General features: G+C 40.7%; 1 protein-coding gene across 3 annotated transcripts in view; it reads right to left on the bottom strand.

Annotated features, from left to right (window-relative positions):
* Nucleotides 1-861: 861 nt before the first annotated feature.
* LOC115054218 (vacuole membrane protein 1-like) overlaps nucleotides 862-20309 on the bottom strand; it is a 55364-nt gene continuing 35916 nt past the window's right edge. For all 3 annotated transcript variants that reach the window (XM_029519310.1, XM_029519312.1, XM_029519313.1), the window contains 3 exons: nucleotides 18506-18567; nucleotides 2660-2762; nucleotides 862-1477 (listed from right to left, as the gene is read on the bottom strand). In XM_029519310.1, the coding sequence (XP_029375170.1) occupies nucleotides 1334-1477; nucleotides 2660-2762; nucleotides 18506-18567 (309 nt within the window). In that variant the 3' untranslated portion in view covers nucleotides 862-1333. The remainder of the gene's footprint in view (nucleotides 1478-2659; nucleotides 2763-18505; nucleotides 18568-20309) is intronic.

Here is a 20309-nt window from a genome sequence, read left to right as displayed (position 1 = left end):
CCAGCGTAGCACAGCAGCGGTACAGAGAGAGAGAAGAAAATAGCACATTTCACTGGCAATTATGGGAAAAAAAAAAAAAAAAAAAAAAAAAAAAAAAGAGAGGGTACTGCATATATTGAGAGCCAGCTGACTTTATCCAACGAACAAAAAAATTAACACTGATCATGTAAAATGCCCAGTTTTGCTTTAGAGGCTGCCTGTGTAGTGTCAAACACAAGCCTTCTTTCCTCAAAAAAGGATTTAAAAAAAACAAAAAAACAAAAAACAAATCTCAGTGGACAAGGGAAGATAAAGAAAAAGACTTACCCCCAGACAGACTGCTCTAAGTTCAAGTGAGCAGCTACGATCTGCTGCACTAAGACTTTCAGCAAGACTTCTGGTCTATTAGTGGAGAACAATCTACTCTAATCCATAAAAGATAAAAGCGAGAGCAACAAATGTAGCAGCCACGCAAACACAACGTACTATCTACGTCTCGCTCTCCCACCCCCCCACACAGAGTCATAGATCTGATTCAGTATATGGCTGCATCTGGTAAAGTAGCTCTAGCCTGACTCATGTGCTCTCTTCCTGGAAGCAGAACAATAAGGGCAGACAAAGGGACCGGCAGGGTGATTCATGGCCGACTTATCATTTCTCATCCTGAACTACCTAAAGCAGCTTTACGACACACAATGACTTAGTACTCTACGATATGTAAAAATGAGGTGACTCTGAAGAGGACGTGATTAATTACAGTCCATTTACTTGTCCTATCTAAACACAACCCAATACAACTTAAACAGAATTTCTTTTTTCTAAACTTGCAAAAAAAAAAAAAAAAAAAAAAAAAAAAAAGGGTTATTGATCAAATAACCGCTTAATTAAAAGTAACCATCTAGCTTATTCAAATAAAGTGAATTCAAGTGACTCTATGGGGATGTAAGACTTGGAGGCTCTTCTAGAGGGACCCACAGTGTAGCTTAAGGCCTCACTGAAGAGAATTATTGCCAGCAGTTTCTCGTCACATGCTCTGGACCTGCTAAATGCACCAACTGCAATTAAACACCACAACAGCTTACACACACATACTCATATACAACCCAACGAGCACCTACCTTACACAGAATAATCGCGGAAATTACTACCAAATGCAAAGCCTTAAAAATCAAGTAAACTGAAGTCCAAGCTTGATATCAACATCTTGCTACAATAACAGGAAAGAAACCAGATGGGGGCTGATATTTTGCTTCAGATAATGGTGGGGTATCAACCAAAGCTGCAGAGCAGGAATCAAGAAAGGAGTGGTGGGAGCTTCTGAAGTTGATGCTTTGCCGTGCTCACGGGCTGGCCCTCAGTCTGTCTTGTCCTCTGAGTGCTTCTCCTGCTGCTTGCGCTTGGCGTAGCTCTGGGCCATGGAGTTGATAATGGAGCAGACAAAGAAGCATACCATGATGACCACAACCTTCTCAAAGAGCCACGACAGCCAGATCTCCTCCTGCCAGGAACCACAGAGAACAGAGAGAGGAGAAGAGCTTGGTCAGAAAACTGAGGTCCGCCCCCCAACAACCCCCCCTTTCACCCAACACCCTACTCCCCTTCTGCTTCTGATGCTGTAGGCTAGGTGGGGATCCAGCTCCATGTGCTGGACAGATAGAGATCAGGGGTAATAAAACACGCGGCAGCCCCCACCATCCTCCCTCCTAACGCCCCCACTGACCCCAGCCTGCAGTCTGCCTCCACCAAGTTAAATTGGCTTGCTTCTCTCCTGTAACTGCAGGAGTCTCAAGTTACAAGAAAAAAGGAACATTGTTCTAGAAATGCCTTAATCTGTCCTTGTGCAACTCAAAGTCTATCTTTTTTTCCCCCTTCTCCTCCTGGTAAGGGCATAAAAAAGAAACATTGCTTTCAATGAATTGCTTCAAGGAAGGGAGAGAAAGAGGGAGTGAGAAACGGAGACGAGCAAGAAAAGCTTTAAAAGAGAAATAGGCTACAGCTACAACTGGCTCTTTTTGTTCTAGACAGGGGGATTTTGATGGATTGTCACTGGCGGGGGGGGGGGGAGGCCCCCGCCCCGGTCTACAGTCAGTGCTGGGTTCAGGCGGAGCACTGAGTGCAAGTGTGTGTGTGTGAGACACACACAGGGGAGTGACTACATTCACACACACACACACTCCCAATTGGTAAGAAGGAGCATGAGTCAGCACGCCCCGTGCTACAGTAGTACAGTTCAATACAGCGAGCAAAGCCAGACCCCACACTGGCCCCTCTCCTCCTCCTCCCTTCTTTCTCCTCCCTCCTTTCAGCCCGCCCAGAGCAGCACTAACCTACACTGTCACTGGCCCCAAACAAGCCGCTGTAACCTAATGTATCACTACAGGTTATAGTAAAATCTACAACATCAACACTACTCCTGTAAACAGTACATCACATTTTTTAAAAAATAAACAAAACTGATTAAAATTCTGAATAAGAGGAAAAGGGAAAGAAACATGCACATGAGTGAAAATGGTCAGTGGCATAAAAGAAGGCTCAGATAAAAAGAAACAGAAAAAAGTGGAGGGAGAAGGAATGAAAGAAGCAAAAGTGAGGGGGTGGGGGGGGGGCCACATTCTTTACTTGGCGCGCACACGTGAATGAATAGAGGCTGTGAGCTGGGGGCTGAGGCCCCTGTACTTACAGTTGGGATCCCCTCTCCGGCACGATGGTGCAGCTTGGCCTTCTGGGCCTCCAAGTACTCCCTGAAGGGCTTCTGCAGTGCCGCACCCAGCAGTGGAACAGCTCTGTCTCCACCAACACACGCAGAGGGTGGGGTGGGGGGAAGGAGGGAAAGAGGGTGGGAGAGAAGAAGAGAGAAAAAGAAAGGAGGGGGGAGTGGTGGGGGTAGGGGGTTGGGGATGGGGGGGGGGGGTGGGGGGTGGAGGAAGAACGGTAAAGGGAGGGGTGAGGGTGGTGGGGGGCACAAATCACGTCACATCATTGTTACTCACCAGCCCAAGGGCAGCAACAAAGGGAGGCATGCTGTCCTATCTCCTGTACTGTGTCGGTCTCCCCTGCTTCCTCTCTCCAAGAAGAGAGAAAGACGGAGAGAGCAACGAGTGCAATCCCTTCACTGTTCACCCCCACAAACACACACACACACACAAACAGAAAAAAAAGTACAGACTGTACCACAGCCACAGAAAATACTGCTGCTCAAAAAAAAAAAATAAATAAATAAATAAATAAAAAGCCAAAAGAAAAAAAAACATTTAAAAAAATAAAAGAATAAAAACAGAAATAAAGTTGGCTAGTCCTCATACAACAGCCGCTGCATCAGTAGTCACCCACATTCTCCCGCTCTGCTCTGCGCTCCTCTCTCACACACATACTCGGCTTCCTCGGGCTCCCTCTCACACATACACATACACACACGTCGGTGAACTCGTTCAACTCCCCTGCAGTGCCTCCTCTGCCGCTGCAGCGAGGAGAAATGAATGACTTCTCAGAACTCTCACATTTATCACAGGCGGTTCCTGTAAGAACTGGTTTCAGCCAATTAATGAGGAAGTGAGTCGTACCCAAGCTGTGTCATCACTGGCTGAGACCTGGGGGGGAAGGCCCACAGGGGGAGGGTGCTCCTGTAAGACGGCCCATATTAGGAAACCCTTTAAAAGATTTAGCCACCAACTACAAGCGCACTACTGACCCCCCCACCCCCAACACACACACACACACATAAAAAAAAAAAAAAAAACATGCAGGGAGACAGAAGAATACAGAGCCCTAGAATAGCGAATCAGTGGCCCATCCCTGGGCTGGAGTTAGTGATTAATCACTAAACAAATACATACTAAAGACCTTCACTTATTCTCTTTGTGGCTATAGATAGTAATTACTCCACCTGAGCTATTGTTTCATAGCTCTACATGCTCCACTTTTACGTCCTTTGTTCGTGTAGGGGAGGCATCATCAAAGCTCTGAGACACATCAGAGATTTCAGAGCAGGTTTGCGTGGGCAGCCGTGTCAAATATGGTTGAGCTTAGAGTTGATAACTTTCTCTGAAGAAGGAAAGTCATTTCCGTCCCTCCCCACCTCCACACACGCTCACAGATACATGTGCACACACCTATGTTGTGATGAGAAAAAAAAAAAAACTGATTGTGTTAAATGATTAAGTTTACACGGAAGCCTTAACTAATAATTAACTTTCTACCAAGTACTGATATCTTATATGTGAAAAGCTGACAGGAAGTCTGGCGAACGGATCATGCTTCATATTACACAACAGAAAATGGTTAGAGACATACAATCGAAAATCAAGCTAGGATTGGGTTTTTGAGTGTGTTTTTTTTGGAGGGAAACAAAGCCTCTACTTTTCCCATCCCCCACTTCAGATAAATTCCTCATCTCCACACCTCAGAAAACTTACCCGACTCATCTAAAAACAAATAACCTGGATGAAAAAGCCAAATTTGCATATGAGAAGAAATATTAGAAAACTCTTCAGAAAGATGCTAGTGCTGTGAACAAAAGTAAAAAGGCAAGAACAAAGAGAGAGGGAAACTGTTTTCAGAAATGGCGGGCAAATCATCTCCTACACGATGAGCAATACTGAGTCATGAGCCTGGGTAAATCCACCAACAAAGAGGCTCAAGCTAGCAGTCTAAAACACATTTTTAATGTCTCACAGTCAGGACTGGCTCGTGGTCTTTCCATTAAAAAAACTGTTGATTTTGTGCTTTTTGGGATTATATTTTCACTTTCTGCAGAACATGTTGTGACACTGTTGGATTTGAAAATTTCTACTGTAAGTGTGTTTATAATTTCAGTTCCTGTGTTGAACATCTTTCTGTGTGAATGAGAGAAGATTGTATTTCTCAGACTGATATTAAACTCTCTGTTAGCTGGAGTTAAATGAGATATTTGTGAAACTTGTGCATGCGTTATAGATCAGTGATAGATCGTGAAATGTTGTAGAGAAAGCTGAATGTTTTCAGCCAAAGTTTGGAAATTTAAAACAGTATTTTCTGAGTTGAGCTTGTACGGATGCAACAGGTAGAAGGTACAATTTTTAACAACCATAAGATATAATTTGACAAACAAGTCTGAACTATTTACTCAGCAGCTACTGAACAAACTTTAACAACTGGTTTGTTAAAATCCTCTCAGTGAAACTGAAAAAAAAAAAAAAAACCCTCCTTATTGTTTTCTTTTTTTCCATGAGTGAGTCTCTGAATCTCTATGGCCTTGACAAACAGACAAATAAATCGGTTCATTCTTTTCACAAGAGCCTGGATATTCTTGCCAAATTTCTATATAAACTATGAAGTCTTCAGTGAACATGCCTCAATTTATGGACAGCACAATTCAATAAAAAAAATCCCCACAGTAGAGAACAGTAGAGAACAACTAACATGCATTTTAGTTGTAATTCTTCAATTTAATTTCAATGTATGAAATGCAGCTACGGTTCATGATAAAAAAAAAATTGAGTTGGTAGATTCATGTCTAATTTTATTTATTCAGTCAAAACAGCTATAGCAGAAATTTTTCAAAAGTAATGCTCAGCTCATGGTTTACAGTTTTCTCTTAATGTGACAACAAAAGAGAAAAATTACTGAAAGAGCTTTGCATCAATTAAAATCAAGAAGTCTTTGCTTGATAACCTTTTTTTTTATGTGGGTTTTGTCCTAAAATATAAACAAACAGAATATATTTATATTTAAGCATAAAAAGCATTGCAGTTATTCTGAACACATATATAAAACGTGATCCTTATCAATTTTCCTCTTAAGGGAAAAAAAAATTGGGATAGTTAAAAAGGATAATAATAACAATACTGAAAAGTCTTAAAATGGAGGTGGTTTTACAGCCATAAAACCCTGCATGTGTGGATTCTACTTTACAACTTTATAGCAGTTGTTCTCCAATTGATTAAATTACTTCCAGAACTTGAGCAAAAAGTTGAGGGGCTTCACTTACTTGGGTTATAAAAATGATTCCCACTATATATATGTGACTAATTATCCACACTGTAAGTATATTTTATATAACTGCAGGTATTTGTGGGCTTCTAAATATGAAGAGTAAATGCGCTGCTCCATTAGATGATAAGCTGAATCAAGTGAGGTTAAAAAAAATATCTAATGTTACAGAGAAAAAGCAAACTTCTTAAACATTTATTATATGCAACAAAGACTTTTTTATTTCCTAATTTGGGAGCTGTAATTCATAGATTTACATGAAATATTGTAACAAACGTAATAAAAAAATCAATTTGCAGAAATGTCCCACATGACTGACTGTAAGTGAGATGTGTGACGATCAACTCAGTAGCTCAAACAGCTGAGTTTAATTTTATAGTTGAAGCAGGTAAGAACAATAAATGAGTTCAAACTAAACAGAGAGCAGACAGAAAGGTGTATCATCAATATGTTCTTTCTTCAGCACCATATGCCAGAATAAATTTTAAGAATCCAAACAGAGTGTGATCAATATTTTAGAGCATGAGCAGCTCCCATCCAGGGATAGAGGAGAAACCACTGCCCTACAACAACATCATTTTTTCCATCTTTTCAAACAAACCTCAGCCTAGTCCTTCAGTGCATCATAAAAGTATGATCGAAGCAAAAGAGTTTGACAATTTTTATCAGTCAGTTAAGTCAAATTTAACAGTGCTACCTGAAAGAGGACAAAATTAATTTTAGATTTGATGCATCCAACCAAACAGGCACAATTTCATTATGTGCCCACATGTTTTATGGTTTTAAGCCAACTCCACATTTTTATAATATGTAGAAGGCAGTACATTCTGTATTTGCATGCAATTGCATATGAGCTACAGATTACAAGTGCAAATTAGCCTCCCTTTAGATTTGCAGGTTTAAAAAAAAAACAAAACATGTCATATGAAACAACAGAAACAATTGTAGTTTTGGTGGTAAACCTGTGATCATTCCAGATTTGAATGCAAAAAACTATAGTTTTATCAGAATCAGAAATATGTCCTACTACTACCTCCAATTAAATTACAACAACCTGTATTTGATACAGTGGCCTGTCTCTGCCCTGTTAATAAAAAACAAAAAAAAAAAAATCAGATGATCAATAATCAAATGTGGAGGAGATGAGCTGTAACCTAACAATAAGATATGGAGGGAAAATCCCCACATCTCTCAGCTTCCTGCAGCCTGATTACTGCTGTGGAGGGTTAATTTGTGAGCGCCATCATAGCCTCTCATTTTTTAATGAACTATCATTTCCTGCTGCTGTTCGCGCCATGTGGAGCATGTTTAGGCGTCTTGAGTTCGTTTTCATGAAAACTAAATTCCACAGGCCCTGAGTCAGAGGTGACCTTCGACCTGTCTGCCCCTACTCACGGCTGCCACCTTCAATGGCACTTCAAAACACAATCAGTGAATTTTTGTGTGCTCCCAAAGATCTGTCACTTCTTGTTCTTATATTACAATGAAATGTTACATAGGCACAGACACACACACACACCCTGACGTTCCAGGCAGGGGATGATACTGAAAAAGGGCTCACATGACAGCCAAATCCTGGCCAGGTCCAACGGGTTACGACATCACCACAACAACTGGCTTAGGCAATCACTAGCATTACCCAATGCTCCACAGGGCCACAGTTCACACCCAACACAACAGTAAAGACGCTGCAAGACACACACTGTGGTTAGGCAGCCCTCTGGCCTGAGGTCCTGAAACTCTGACCCCGACACTGTCTCTGTGCAAAACACTAACAATCTGACTCCTTTTTTTTTATCCACCACGGGTTTGATAAAATACTACTGATCCATTGATTTAATGAAGTGTTGGAATATTGAGATAATGGAATTATGGGAGGAGGAGTGTGTTTCATGTTACTGTAAGAACAAGTTTGATTCACGTGCAAATGTTGTAAGGTAATCTGTATTTGCCTCTGTGTGTGTGTGTGTGTGTGTGTTTTCCTCCTCCAGTTCATCCGGGCTTTTTCTCAGTGACTTCACCACTAAAGCATGGAGCCCACTCCTCGACGGAGATCCCCCTGCCCAGGGTGTTTATCACATCCCTGCTTCACCGCCGTCTGTGTCAGCCAGTACATACACATACGCACACATGTACACAGGCTTGGGCACATGCTATTCTCTTGGGTGCCTGCAGTGCTGCCAGGAAATCAAGGGGCACCAATTATAGCAGTCTATTATTCCTCTCACTTAGCAGACAGCCACATAAAACAGCCCTCCAACCCTTTTGACCCCCCCAGGTTAAGGTCAGCATGCCCACACAGACCCTTTTGGTCTGGTTGTGGAGGTGTGCGCAGTTGCTGGGTCACTGGGTAACCAGGCCTGGACCCGTCCAATGGTGAGAAAGAGTTGCTCAGTGAGTCAGAGATGAGTGGAAATACACCCAGACTTGAAGAGTGGCAGCGACAGACAGGCTGGAAATAGAAGAGGTGGTAGAGGGAGAGAAGAAACTGGCTAAGTATTGCAGGTTATGCAGACTCGCCAATCTTCCTGTGAAGTCATGTTTAGGGCTGTATTGCATCTTTGTTGACACCATTTCCTGTGGGCCATCTATTAAATTAACACGGTGATAATTCTATATCTTCTATATCTTCAAACTGTATATAAAATGGCAAGTTTTAAGTGTTTCAGAAAACAGAAGCATAAAATAATGGTCAAACAAACAAAGGCAGAAACAAACTAGATGTGTCGGCACATCACATAAGAATTTTGAAACTTGATTGTCCTATAAATATAATGCATGTCATATGTTCAACACAAAAGGTTCAACAATAGGCATGAAAGTAAAGAGGATGTTGAAGGACTGTATGGCATCTATATGGCTCAGCTACACCATGAGAAGTTGTAACCACATGGGTTACAATGTACCCATGAAAAGCCACAGGATGCTGTGTGTGTGTGTGTGTGTGTGTGTTTTCCGTTTCAACTTTGCCATATAAAGATCTACTCTACCTGTTGTATAAGTGACTGTTTAGAAAAAAAAAAAAATAACACACACACACACACACACACCCAGGGGAACTGTAAAGACCGACAGTAAGTTCAGTTAAATCTGTTTTTGGAACAAGCTTTAGAAGCGAAAGAAAGTCATTATACAGCAAAATGGCCAATGGACGGTAGTGTTCTGATTTAATATGTGAACAGTTGTACATATAGACTGTCATCCGTTACATATTGTAGAGTTTGTGGTTGGGATACACTGAAGGCGGACAAGTGAAAGTTTTTGGTGACTGGATGACAATATGCAGTGGATATTGTCTATTGTGGACAAAGTACAGTAGATATAGAAAGTATTCAGACCCCCTTAAAATTTTCTCTCTTACATTGCAGCCTTTTTCTGAAAAAAAATTTATTTGATTTTTGAGTGGAAGTGATTTTTTCCTCATTAATGTACACACAGCACCCCATTTGGACAGAACACAGAAAAGTAGAAATTTTCGCAAATTTATTGAACAAAAAAAACTTAAATATAACATGGCCATAAGCATTCAGACACGTTGCTCAGTATTGAGTAGAAGCAGCCTTTTGAGCTAATACAGCTCTGGATCTTCTCGGAATGATGCACCTGGATTTGAGGACCCCCTGCCATTCCATCTTGCTGATCCTCTCCAGTTCTGTCAGGTTGAATGGTGAACGCTGGTGGACAGCCATTTTCAGGTCTCTCCAGAGATGCTCAGTTGGGTTTAAGTCAGGGCTCTGGCTGTGCTTTCAAGAACAGACATGGAGCTGTTCTGAAGCCGCGTCTTGGTTATTTTAGCTGTGTGCTTAGGGTCATTGTCTTGTTGAAAGGTGAACCTTCGGCCCAGTCTGAGGTCCTGAGCACTCTGGAAAAGGTTTTCGTCCAGGATATCACTGTACTTGGCTGTATTCATCTTTCCTTCAACAGCAAGCAGTGGTCCTGTCCCTGCAGCTGAAAAACACCCCACCACCACCATGCTTCACTGTTGGGATTGTATTGGGCAAGCGATGAGTAACGTCTGCTTATCTCCACAATTACCACTGAGAATTATGGCCAGAAAGTTCAGTCTTGGTCACATCAGACCAGAGAGTCTTGTTTCTCATAATCTGTGAGTCCTTCATGTGCCTTTTGGTGTGTTTTGGTAAACTTTCATGTGGCTTGCACTGAGGAGAGGCTTCCGTCGGGCCACGCTGCCATAAAGCCCCGACTGGTGGAGGGCTGCAGTGATGGACTCGGAGGCTACTGTGCTCTTAGGAACCTCAAGTGCAGCTGGAATTTTTTCGTAACCTTGGCCAGATCTGTGCCTTGCCACAGTTCTTTCTCTGAGCTCTTCAGGCAGTTCCATTATGATTCTCATTTGCTCTGACATGCAATGTGAGCTGGAAGGTGTTTGCCTTTCCTAATCAAGTCCAATCGATTTAATTAAACACAGCCGGACTCTAATGAAGGTGTAGAACCCTCTCAAAGATGATCAGAAAAAATGGACAGCAGCTGAGTTAAATATACGAGTGTCACAGCAAAGTGTCTGAATACTTACAGCCATGTGATATTTCAGTTTTTGTTCTTTAATGACTGAAAAAATGTCTACATTTCAGTGTTCTTCTTTCAAAATGGGGTGCTGTGCTGTGTTTTTCCACATTAATGTACTTAATGAGGAAAAAAGTCTACTTAAGTGATTTTAGCAAATGGCTGCAATGTTACAAAAAATTTAAGGGGGTCTGAATACTTTTCGTACCCACTATACAAAAAGAGAACTAAGTATTACATTATTTCCAAATAAAGCAATGATGGTCTGAATGTGATTTTAAATTCCTGCTGGAAACTCAATGAAGAAATCTTGAATTTTGACAAAATAAATAACAAGCTAATGATTTATGTGTCTCGGATAAAACAAATAAAGCATATCCTCCTCATAATTACAGTGCATGGCTGCTCTTGTCTTCAGGATGAGGTGTGTTTACTGCAGAGATTATCTAAAACAACTCTCTTCACTACCTCCGCCTGCTTTAAAACTTCTGTTGTGAAACAGGCCAGTGATGGACAGTGTGTTTTGACTGAGGTGTTGCGGGGCCAGGGCGGGCAGGGACAGTGGTCCGGATGGCTGCCCGGCTGCCATGTGAGTCAGTGCCTGGCTGGAGATGACTCTTGCAGAACACACATACAGACACACAATCTCATGACAACTGATGGTATTACGCCGCACATTATGATGTTCATGGGGTTTACAAAACAATACACTACAGTGGATGACGATGATTAAGACCTTGAGATCACATTGTGGTCCCCTGATAAATGAGCTGCTCTATAAATGAATCAATGGAGTACTGTTTCCTAAAACAACATGCAACATGCCAGTTGCCAGCCTGATGAATAAATACATTAGTAATTTCATAGCTTTGGACTGAGCGTGTGTAGGAATTACTTGATGAGTGAGCAATATGTGGAGCAGCAGACTGGGGCCGAAAACAAATGAATCAGGGATGAATAAAGCAAGTCCTGGGATACACACTGTGCCTGAGAGGAGCATAATATGACACCGGACCTGGAACACACATCTGACCTCTCCCTCTCTTTGTGTCGTTCTCTATCTCCCACACGCACACAGACACACTTACTCATCAAAGCTACTATTACATTCACATCTTTGTGCAACCCTTCACTGAGGGACTCAGTGTCCCATTAGACACAAAAATAGACCTTTAGCACACAATCTGCACAATAAGTCTTCTTGAGTGACTGAATATTATTGTAAATGGCGGTGGTAAGAGCTTTAGGCTCAGAGTCAAACCTCTTTCTACTGTTACTGCCCCTGTATTTCTGTCAGAGCTTGGGGGCCAAAGTAATCAGAATGGAAGTGAGGGAGATGAGAAAATGGACGCCCCACAGAGCCTCGCATTAAACTTAACGACGTCGTATAAAAAGAGAGCGGGCTGCGACCTGCCTCACCATCCCTCATCACCACTATCTTGCCCTGTTTGCCTGTGGTCCCATCACCCGAAGTAAGGGTGTCTGACTGCATGTGGGCTGGAAGACGGTCAGACAAGTTGTGGAAGGCCTGATCAATGCCATCTTTGTGAGGATGTGTTTCAGGTGACCAGGGCACCCAGTGACTAAAAAAAAATACTCCCTTCCTGAAAATTGGGTTTACGGGAAGATTTTGCTCACACAATCTAAAGAGGACTATTTATAGAAACTGTGCGGGACCATGGCAGAAATAGTTAAAGAAATACATTGACATTTAAAATGTTTTGTCAGTTGACTATTCTTCAATGAGAAGGCAGTCTTCTCATTGAAGAATAGTCAGCAGTTCACTTAATTTGTACCAGCAAATATTTATTGATGAAGAAAATTCTGTTCTTCCCCAAACTGACTTTACTGAGGCGTATGATGTGATGTAGAAGAAAACATCCCCTCTCTGACTGTCTGTAAGAACTCAACAATTACCTTCAGCCCAGACAACCTCACATCTAGAATGAGACAAATCTAGTTTCTGTATGAGCTTTTCTGGGGGGTCTGTTTAAGACAAGTAAAATTCAATGGAAACAAGCTGTAACACTTCCTCCTCCAACTGCAGTCATTTTTAGTTATTTAACACGCACATGAATAACTGTACCAACACCAAGAATAGCTTGATTTGCATCGTCTTACTTGAGTCCTTTAAGAATTTATGTTATTATTTTGGTAACCTTGAGATAAACAAGCAAAAGCAAAATAGATAAATTAAATAACATCTAAAACTGTATGTATATATTTGTGTGTGTAACATGAAAGTGTCACTGTCTTCCTCAGAAAAAGGGCTTTATCTTAAAAACTTTTTTGTTTCTGCTAACTCGCTTTGCACCCAGTATTATTTTGTGGGCATGGACATGCATCTAAAAGCAGGCGAAACAGTATCAACGCAGAGTAATTAGAAAGTCTCTGTTGAATGATTTATGCCCACGTGAAAGACAGCTTCAGTGGGCTAGACTTAGGTAAAACATGAGTCAATTGCCAAACTATTACAGTGCATGTAAATGACGACTGTAATCTGTAAGTTACAGTATCATGCAGTCAGCAACTCATACAACCCCCAGCTGCCGTGTCCTGACCTGTGACTCTCCACCAGCCTCCCTCTGAGCAGGGGCCACCTGCTGTGATCCTCTAATGCAAGCAGCCTTGTGCTGCAGGAACAGCCATCTGCAAGCCCATTGTGCTGGTAATGGACTCCCACCTTGGAGATGGACTCACATGGAAATGGGTGCATTCTCATGAAGATGTGCTGGGGCCATGGGGGGGGGTGCTTTTTTGGTACACCAGTTCCTACTGTATAACCTTTTCAAGTTTTAACTCTTCCTCTGCATCTCAATCGCTTTCCCTACAAGAGCACAACAATGATAAGTCCTCTCTTGACACGCGAGTCTGAGGGATTTGTTAACGTCAATACAAGACATGGAGAGCGGCTGACTCAATCAAGATGATAGATTATTGAACAGTCATTTAAAACTGCTGCAATGTGCTAAATGAAACTGTGATAGTATCGCTCTCTTCTCACTTTCTCTCTTTGCCACATTCTCACAAACACAACATAATCGTAAGCTGCCAAACACTTTGTCCTTTCTCAGACCCCCACAAGAAACTAAACCCAGTCTCAACGGAAACACACCAGGGTCCTAAAGATGGTGAATCACCAAGGCTTAAACACCCAAGTGGCCCACAACTGTTCTTATAATTAGGGAGGACTTCTATTTTTCCCTGTTCACATATCACATACAAATATTTGCTGAATCAAAGTAATTCAGCCTATTTACAGCAACTCACAGCAGATCAAACAAGCAGACAGGAGGCTCAGCCTGCAAGTCAATCACAGGAAGGCTTTTTGCTCCGCTGGCTGATTTGAGGTGTTCCTGCTGTATATCACCACCTCACTGGCCAACAAAGCCCAGCTGAGATAAGACAGAGGAGGACAGGGAGAACTGGGCACAGAGAAAGATGAAGCTGCTGTCCCAGCACTTATATCGAGCGTAGCAGGATTGGTTTGACTATTCTCTGAAGTATTTCCATGGTTGCTAAGCTCATTTGGGCATTAAATTTAAGGGAGATTGAGGGAAGAAAATCTGCATGCAGTGGGAAAAATCAGTACATTAGTAAGAGAATTTTATCTACAAATAAATAGAGCTAAAAACAACTATGGACATTAGAAAGCGCACAACACAGAAAGCTTGTTGGGCCATTTATGTCCTTTACAAAGTCTTAGACAATTAAAATCTGTCAATATAATTACATAGGAACACCACATAGGGATACTGAAAAGTGTCCAGTAAAATGTAGTTCATTCATTCAGTAAAGAAGGTGGCTAAGTGCTTTTTAAATTACTCCACAAATCTGGAAAAATAAGTGCAAGTCATGAGTCGCTAATAAATATCCGAGATCAATTTTTAAATATTTTGTGGGTTGCCCAACATGTACATGGCCATAAATGTTACCAAAATAGAAGCACATTTTCAAAAAATTTAAATTTCTTTTTTAGTTAAATCTAAAAACTCGTTTTTAAACAATGAGAAGTAAGTAGATCTTTTTTGAAGACAAAATTATTATTTTCAAGCAAAATAAGCAGTAACAGAAACGGTATGTGAAAAGTTGCAAAAGTTTTCTCCAGACTTCAATAATGACTGTCCACACACGGTCTTGAAGAGGAGACATCTGTACATTAGTCACAGGATGTTGGAAACTTATCAAGTCTGATCCGACACACAGCTCCATCCGAAATGGTTATCAGTCCTTGTTATCAGCCCAAAAGCCATCTGAAGGGGGCTTTATTGTGACTTTATGGCAGTTCAAAGCAAAACTATCTTTATTATTACTATCCTACCAGTACTGACAGATGGTTACAGATTTAACCTTTAATACTTTGCATGGCAAAAAAAGAAGTCTACAGCAGAATCTGTTTCCAAAATATGTAGGAGAGTAATTCATTAAGTTAGAAACGCCTGATACATCATTCGTTTTTGTCCCAAATGTAAAGTAATTTTTAAGAGTTTGAAAAGTGAAGAGCACCTTACTTGAATGAAATACTGTCAGGCAAACTTGGTTTTCCACTGGACATTTTTTGGGGGTGTTTCAAAGGAAATATCAGATGGTTATAAATGTATGATGGAAATTTTAAATCACTGAAGTTCAAGCTGTGCAGAAATATGATCAACTGCATCTTCCCTACATTTTATTTCCAGCTAATTAAGAAAAGAAACAAAACTCTGCAGTTGCTCATTTTTGCTAACAGAAGTGATGAAAATGGCTGTAGACAGTTTAAAAGCCTCGTGATGGTTGAGCCTCAGATCCAAACCTCTGCTGTGAAAATTAACTTTATTAACACACTGTTTTCCATTTGTCATTCATAGAAAAACTGCTTACCCCATTTAAGCTGTTGGTTACCATTTTAAAACTAATAGAAATCTTCCTCCATGTTTTGAAATACGACAATTGACTTAATTAATAACACATAATACAACATGACAATATCCAGGTGCACTATTTTTAGTGCTGCATGCACATTTTAAAGTGCTGTTTTGCAAAACATACTACTTTTTTGATAAAACTCATTGAGGAATATTAATCAAATGTAGACCCAACTGCTGCACTGCACTGACAGTGGCACTGCAGCATCCTGCTGATACCCCAAGTCTAAGTATTTTAATCTCTGATCTCATCAAAGCAAAGAGGCACCACGCACAAACCCAGAAACAGATACAGACACGGACACACACGTACAGTTTTTATCCCCAAAAGCATGTGTTTTCACTATTATTGAAACTTCAGGTCTGGTCTTTTTTCAGAAAGGTCAAAGTACGTCACGTCAATCAGGGGATTTACAGGTGTTTGTCTTGTCATGAACAAAAAGCATCTTTTTCTGAGGAAGCTGCGATAGACTCTTAGAGGAAAATGTTTTTATATATTTTGTCAGAAAAATTCAATATTATTGACATTTTATAATAATGAACAAATTGTATGAATAAAATTGAAAATGTATTGAAGTATTTGGAGATTTGATTGGCTTCAGTCAAGGTTCAAGTTCCGTGAGGCATTAAACTGTGAGAACTTCTGCATTGTTTGCCTGTGTGTGTGTGTGTATGCCAAACTGCTCACCTGCAGTAAAAAAAAGCAGGAAATGAATTGTGTAGTGTATTATTATGTCATTCCAGGATGAAATCACCAAGGCCAAAGTCCAACGGTTACTTTAGTCACCCACAAAGACAAATACTATGCTCTCATTTACAGAGAATAATCTTGAGACAGGCAGGCAAAACACATTCAGTCTAAATATTAAAATTCCACAACAAACACACAATTTGTATCCTTATTTTATCATCAAGCAGAAACATTTAGTTCAAAACTAACTTTCATCATCGTAGCAAAAACTGCAGAAAATTAGAAAAAGAAGTACGGATGCTATAAAAGGATGAGAGTGAAAAACAAATCAGTCTTTACCATTCAAAAACAATCACCAAACATCTTCTGCAGACATAACTCTAATATTGTTTTAGGAATCTGTTTATGCAGCGACAACAAACAGGAACTTCACTAAAAACTGTTTCAAGTTTTTATAACTTCATTGGAAAAGAAAAGCAAATCAAGTTTTCATTACAATTCCAACAAATATTTCGAGATTTATTGAAAAAATAATTTGTTCGAGGGAAGTCTTTCAATAGTCCTGAAGCAGAGTTCAGTGTGTGTGTGCGCGCATGCGTGCGCGTGCCCACATGCAAGACTTAACATTATGCGTGAGACTTGACTTTTGACGGGTTGAAAATGTGTGCATTTATTTTCCAGCACCTGTGTAGTTGTGTCTGCCTGTGTCTAAAGGGTTAAAAACAAAAGGCTGTTAACCATTCATAAGGTGAACTGTGATTGATAGTGAGAGTCAGTAAGGCACAGAGAATCAAAGGTGAGAAGGTGGAAGGCCTCAGTGAGGAAGGAAGCTGACGGTTGATAAGTTGTAATGAGGGAAACTTCCTTTAGAGAGGAAGTGAGTGGTGAGTCAAACTGAAACCTGTCAATAACCAATGATCTATTGCTTTGACACTCCAGTTCAATGAACAGTGACTGGAAGAGGAGACAGGACCTCTGCTACTTAACACACACACACACACACACACACACACACACACTAACACACAACAAGAGGAAAAATGTAATATAGCTATATATAAAATATATGTTCTATGTATATCTTATACATTTTGTGAAAATGCTTGAGCTGTTTAAGCTTCATTGACTTCAATTGCAACACATTTTAATTTGTGGATATAAGTAGTGGAAGCTATTGTGTATAAAAGTTCAAATGCAGAGAAAAGAGCAAAAGCAGCTTATTTCATCTTTCAATTTTTCAGACTTCATTTTAGAAATTGAGCAAAAGTACAAAAAGACAACAAGGCAAGGAAGGGAGCTGATGCAATCTCATTGCCTGATTTCAGCAAGTGTGTGTCTGTGTTTGCGTATGTGAGAGTGAGACACAATGAGAGTGTATGAGTGTATATGTCTCAATGCACGTGTGTATGTGTGTTATAAATGGCACTAACATGCAGGTGTGTTGAGGGCAGTCCCCCCCCCCCCCCCCCCCCCCTCCACCCCAAGCATCTAGCCTTTATTCTGAGAAGCCTCTCGAATGTATGTATGTTTGTATTCTTGATTAATGAGGCATCTTACTTTAAAAGGTTTTACTAGTTTTAATATTTCCAAATCGGGTCTCTGTCTGTTGGCTTCATAAAAAAACTACACCTGAGTGGCTATAGCTCGACCTCCAAACATAATGACACAAAATAAGTTCGAATCAGCAAGAAGTTAGAATAAGCAAGAATCTCAACCAGAAACTCAACTCATCTCAAACTTGACTTTTCTTCCCTCCCAAGAGGCTCCACACACATAAAACCTAGTATGGGTGAGAGGCCTGACACCTGAAAGGGCCTATTTTATCAAAAAGATAAAAGGTTGCATCACAGAGATCAAACCACAGGAACCTAGAAGCAGCCCTCTCTTTTGGTTTTTGCTCCCTATGAGATCAGGTATGGAGGTAATGACCGACTATGGCCGTTCATCATCAAGAGATAAAACAGAGGAGAGGAGGTTTCTGTGATAGACAAGAGTTCATCCTGTCCTGAGCAGCAGCCAGAACATGTTCATGCCCATCGTCATCCAACAGAAAAATCCAGGCCATTAATCACCATGCCGGCTCTTAAGCAGAGTAAGGAGCCAAAAGGGTAAGAAATGTGACAGACTTTTGTTTTCAGGTCCCCACAAACTATCCCAAACAGAATAAAGAAATCTTCCAAAATCAGCACGCTTAATTCAAATCAGTCCTCCAATTCTGTGTGACCTTCATCACAGTCATCAAGAAGAGGAGGAGGAGGCAGATATCACACAATGGAGCATGAATTATTTGAATATCCTGTGACCACTCAAATGGTCCCTCAACTGTCAAATTCTGTTCCATGTGTGATAGCTACACACCCTGCAAGGTACTTTTTTTACTGAGCAAACACACACACACACACACACACACACACACACACACACGGTGAGCTTTACTCACCCAATGAAGGAGACCATCTGCTCCACAATGTGCCTGCTGAAGGTGACGATCACAAACAGTTTCTGTATGACAAAGAAACACACAGAGAAAGATCGAGTCAGTTTCTGAGCCATGAGGTCAATGCAGGGGTGCAGAACAAGGCAGCGTGTGCATCATAGTTTGATCACCAATTCCCTAACTCCCCTTCACTAACATTCACACACACACACACACACACACACACCCTTCCCATCATGTTTAAAGCCCATAGTTTGCATCACCAGCGTGGTTTGGCCTTAAAGAAACCATGAAGACGCCCTTTTGTCATGGAGAGCGCAAAATAAAAGGCCTGTGTTTTATGACACATGACCAACAAAGTACACCAAGAAAGCAGATCATACTGACTGTCATACGAAGCATGTGTGTATCTCTGAATGTGTTGAGAATGGATGGGTAGACAATGGAGCAATCAAAAGAGATGTGTCACTGATTCATGGGGGGTTCTTGTCTGGTCTGATTCCTGCTTACTCACCAGGCCAGAGAAGACAAGCAGGCGACTGGCAGACATTCGGGCTCATATCAGCCCTGTGTCCTCCAGCACAGGAGCAGGAAGAAGCACCCGCTAGCTGACCTGATATTTCAAGATCCTCCGCTTGCCCTTTGAGTTGTTGTAAGCTACTGTATTCTTATAAACAAACATGTGCTTTGGTCACTAAAAATGTGGTTTCATCCAGTAACATCTAGGTTGCCATTAGAAAGGCGAAACCCAACAGAGCTTTTGGCGGGTCCATCATTACAAACTCATGTTGTGCAGAAAAGGATTGTTCAAACCCACAGAACCTAATTTTAAATTCTAGCCCAGATCCAAAGGTTTCCAAAGATACTAAATATATACTGCCCAATTACAGGGAAAAGTGTATAAAATGATATACAAGATATCTAGAATTTTCCATTTTGTGTGATGAAGGAGCCATAAAAATATCATCTTAGTTTTAAACATTTCACTCATTGCAAATATGTAGCTTCAATTAGGTGCTGAAGGCCCATGCACAACATTTTCATTTTATGTGGACATAAGCTGGACTGCAGGTGGTTAAATGTTTCACATTACACTGTGTTGAAATTATTTTACATTTTACATTACATCCATCCAGTCCAATTATTTATTCTTTATATTACTCAGGCTTTCAAGTTGCAAATTCTGCAAAAGATGCAGACAGAAACTGCACTGACTGTATTTTAGTCACAGGTTTATAAGAAATTTCACTTTGAAACAACTTTCTCATTAAATACAGAAACAATCTGTACACTCAACGTGAAACAATAGTAAACAATTGCAGATAGAATAAATATAACACCAATGCCCGTAACCTCCCTTTTGAATGGTCTACAACAGATAAAACTGCCCCTGGATGCACTAATGTCAATATTAATTTAATTAAAATGTTGACAGGACCCTTTGATCAGTGCTTTGTTACAGAGTTCATTGCAGGGTCATGTAACAGGTCATCAGTGCATTGTTGTTTGGTTGTTTTAATTTGGGTGGGTGTAAATCCTTTGGATGAGACTGGGGTTTAAACCGAATGAATGACGGAGTTGCAGTCAAAATGTCACGGAAATAAATCTCTAAAATAAACTGACATCTGCAACAATAAAAAAAGACTGACATTTGCTATTGCACTATTTTAGCGCCTCATGCAAAATTAATATGAGGCAGTGCAGCAAGTAAATCCCCCCATGGCAACTTTAACATGAGCTTTACAGATAAGTTTGGAGAAATGCACTTAAATAATGTTTTATGCACCCTCATATCCTCAGCAGACAC

Source organism: Echeneis naucrates, chromosome 14 (genome assembly GCF_900963305.1).
Source record: "Echeneis naucrates chromosome 14, fEcheNa1.1, whole genome shotgun sequence".
In the NCBI taxonomy this organism is placed as follows: domain Eukaryota; kingdom Metazoa; phylum Chordata; class Actinopteri; order Carangiformes; family Echeneidae; genus Echeneis; species Echeneis naucrates.
This window is presented reverse-complemented; position numbering and strand designations above follow the sequence as displayed.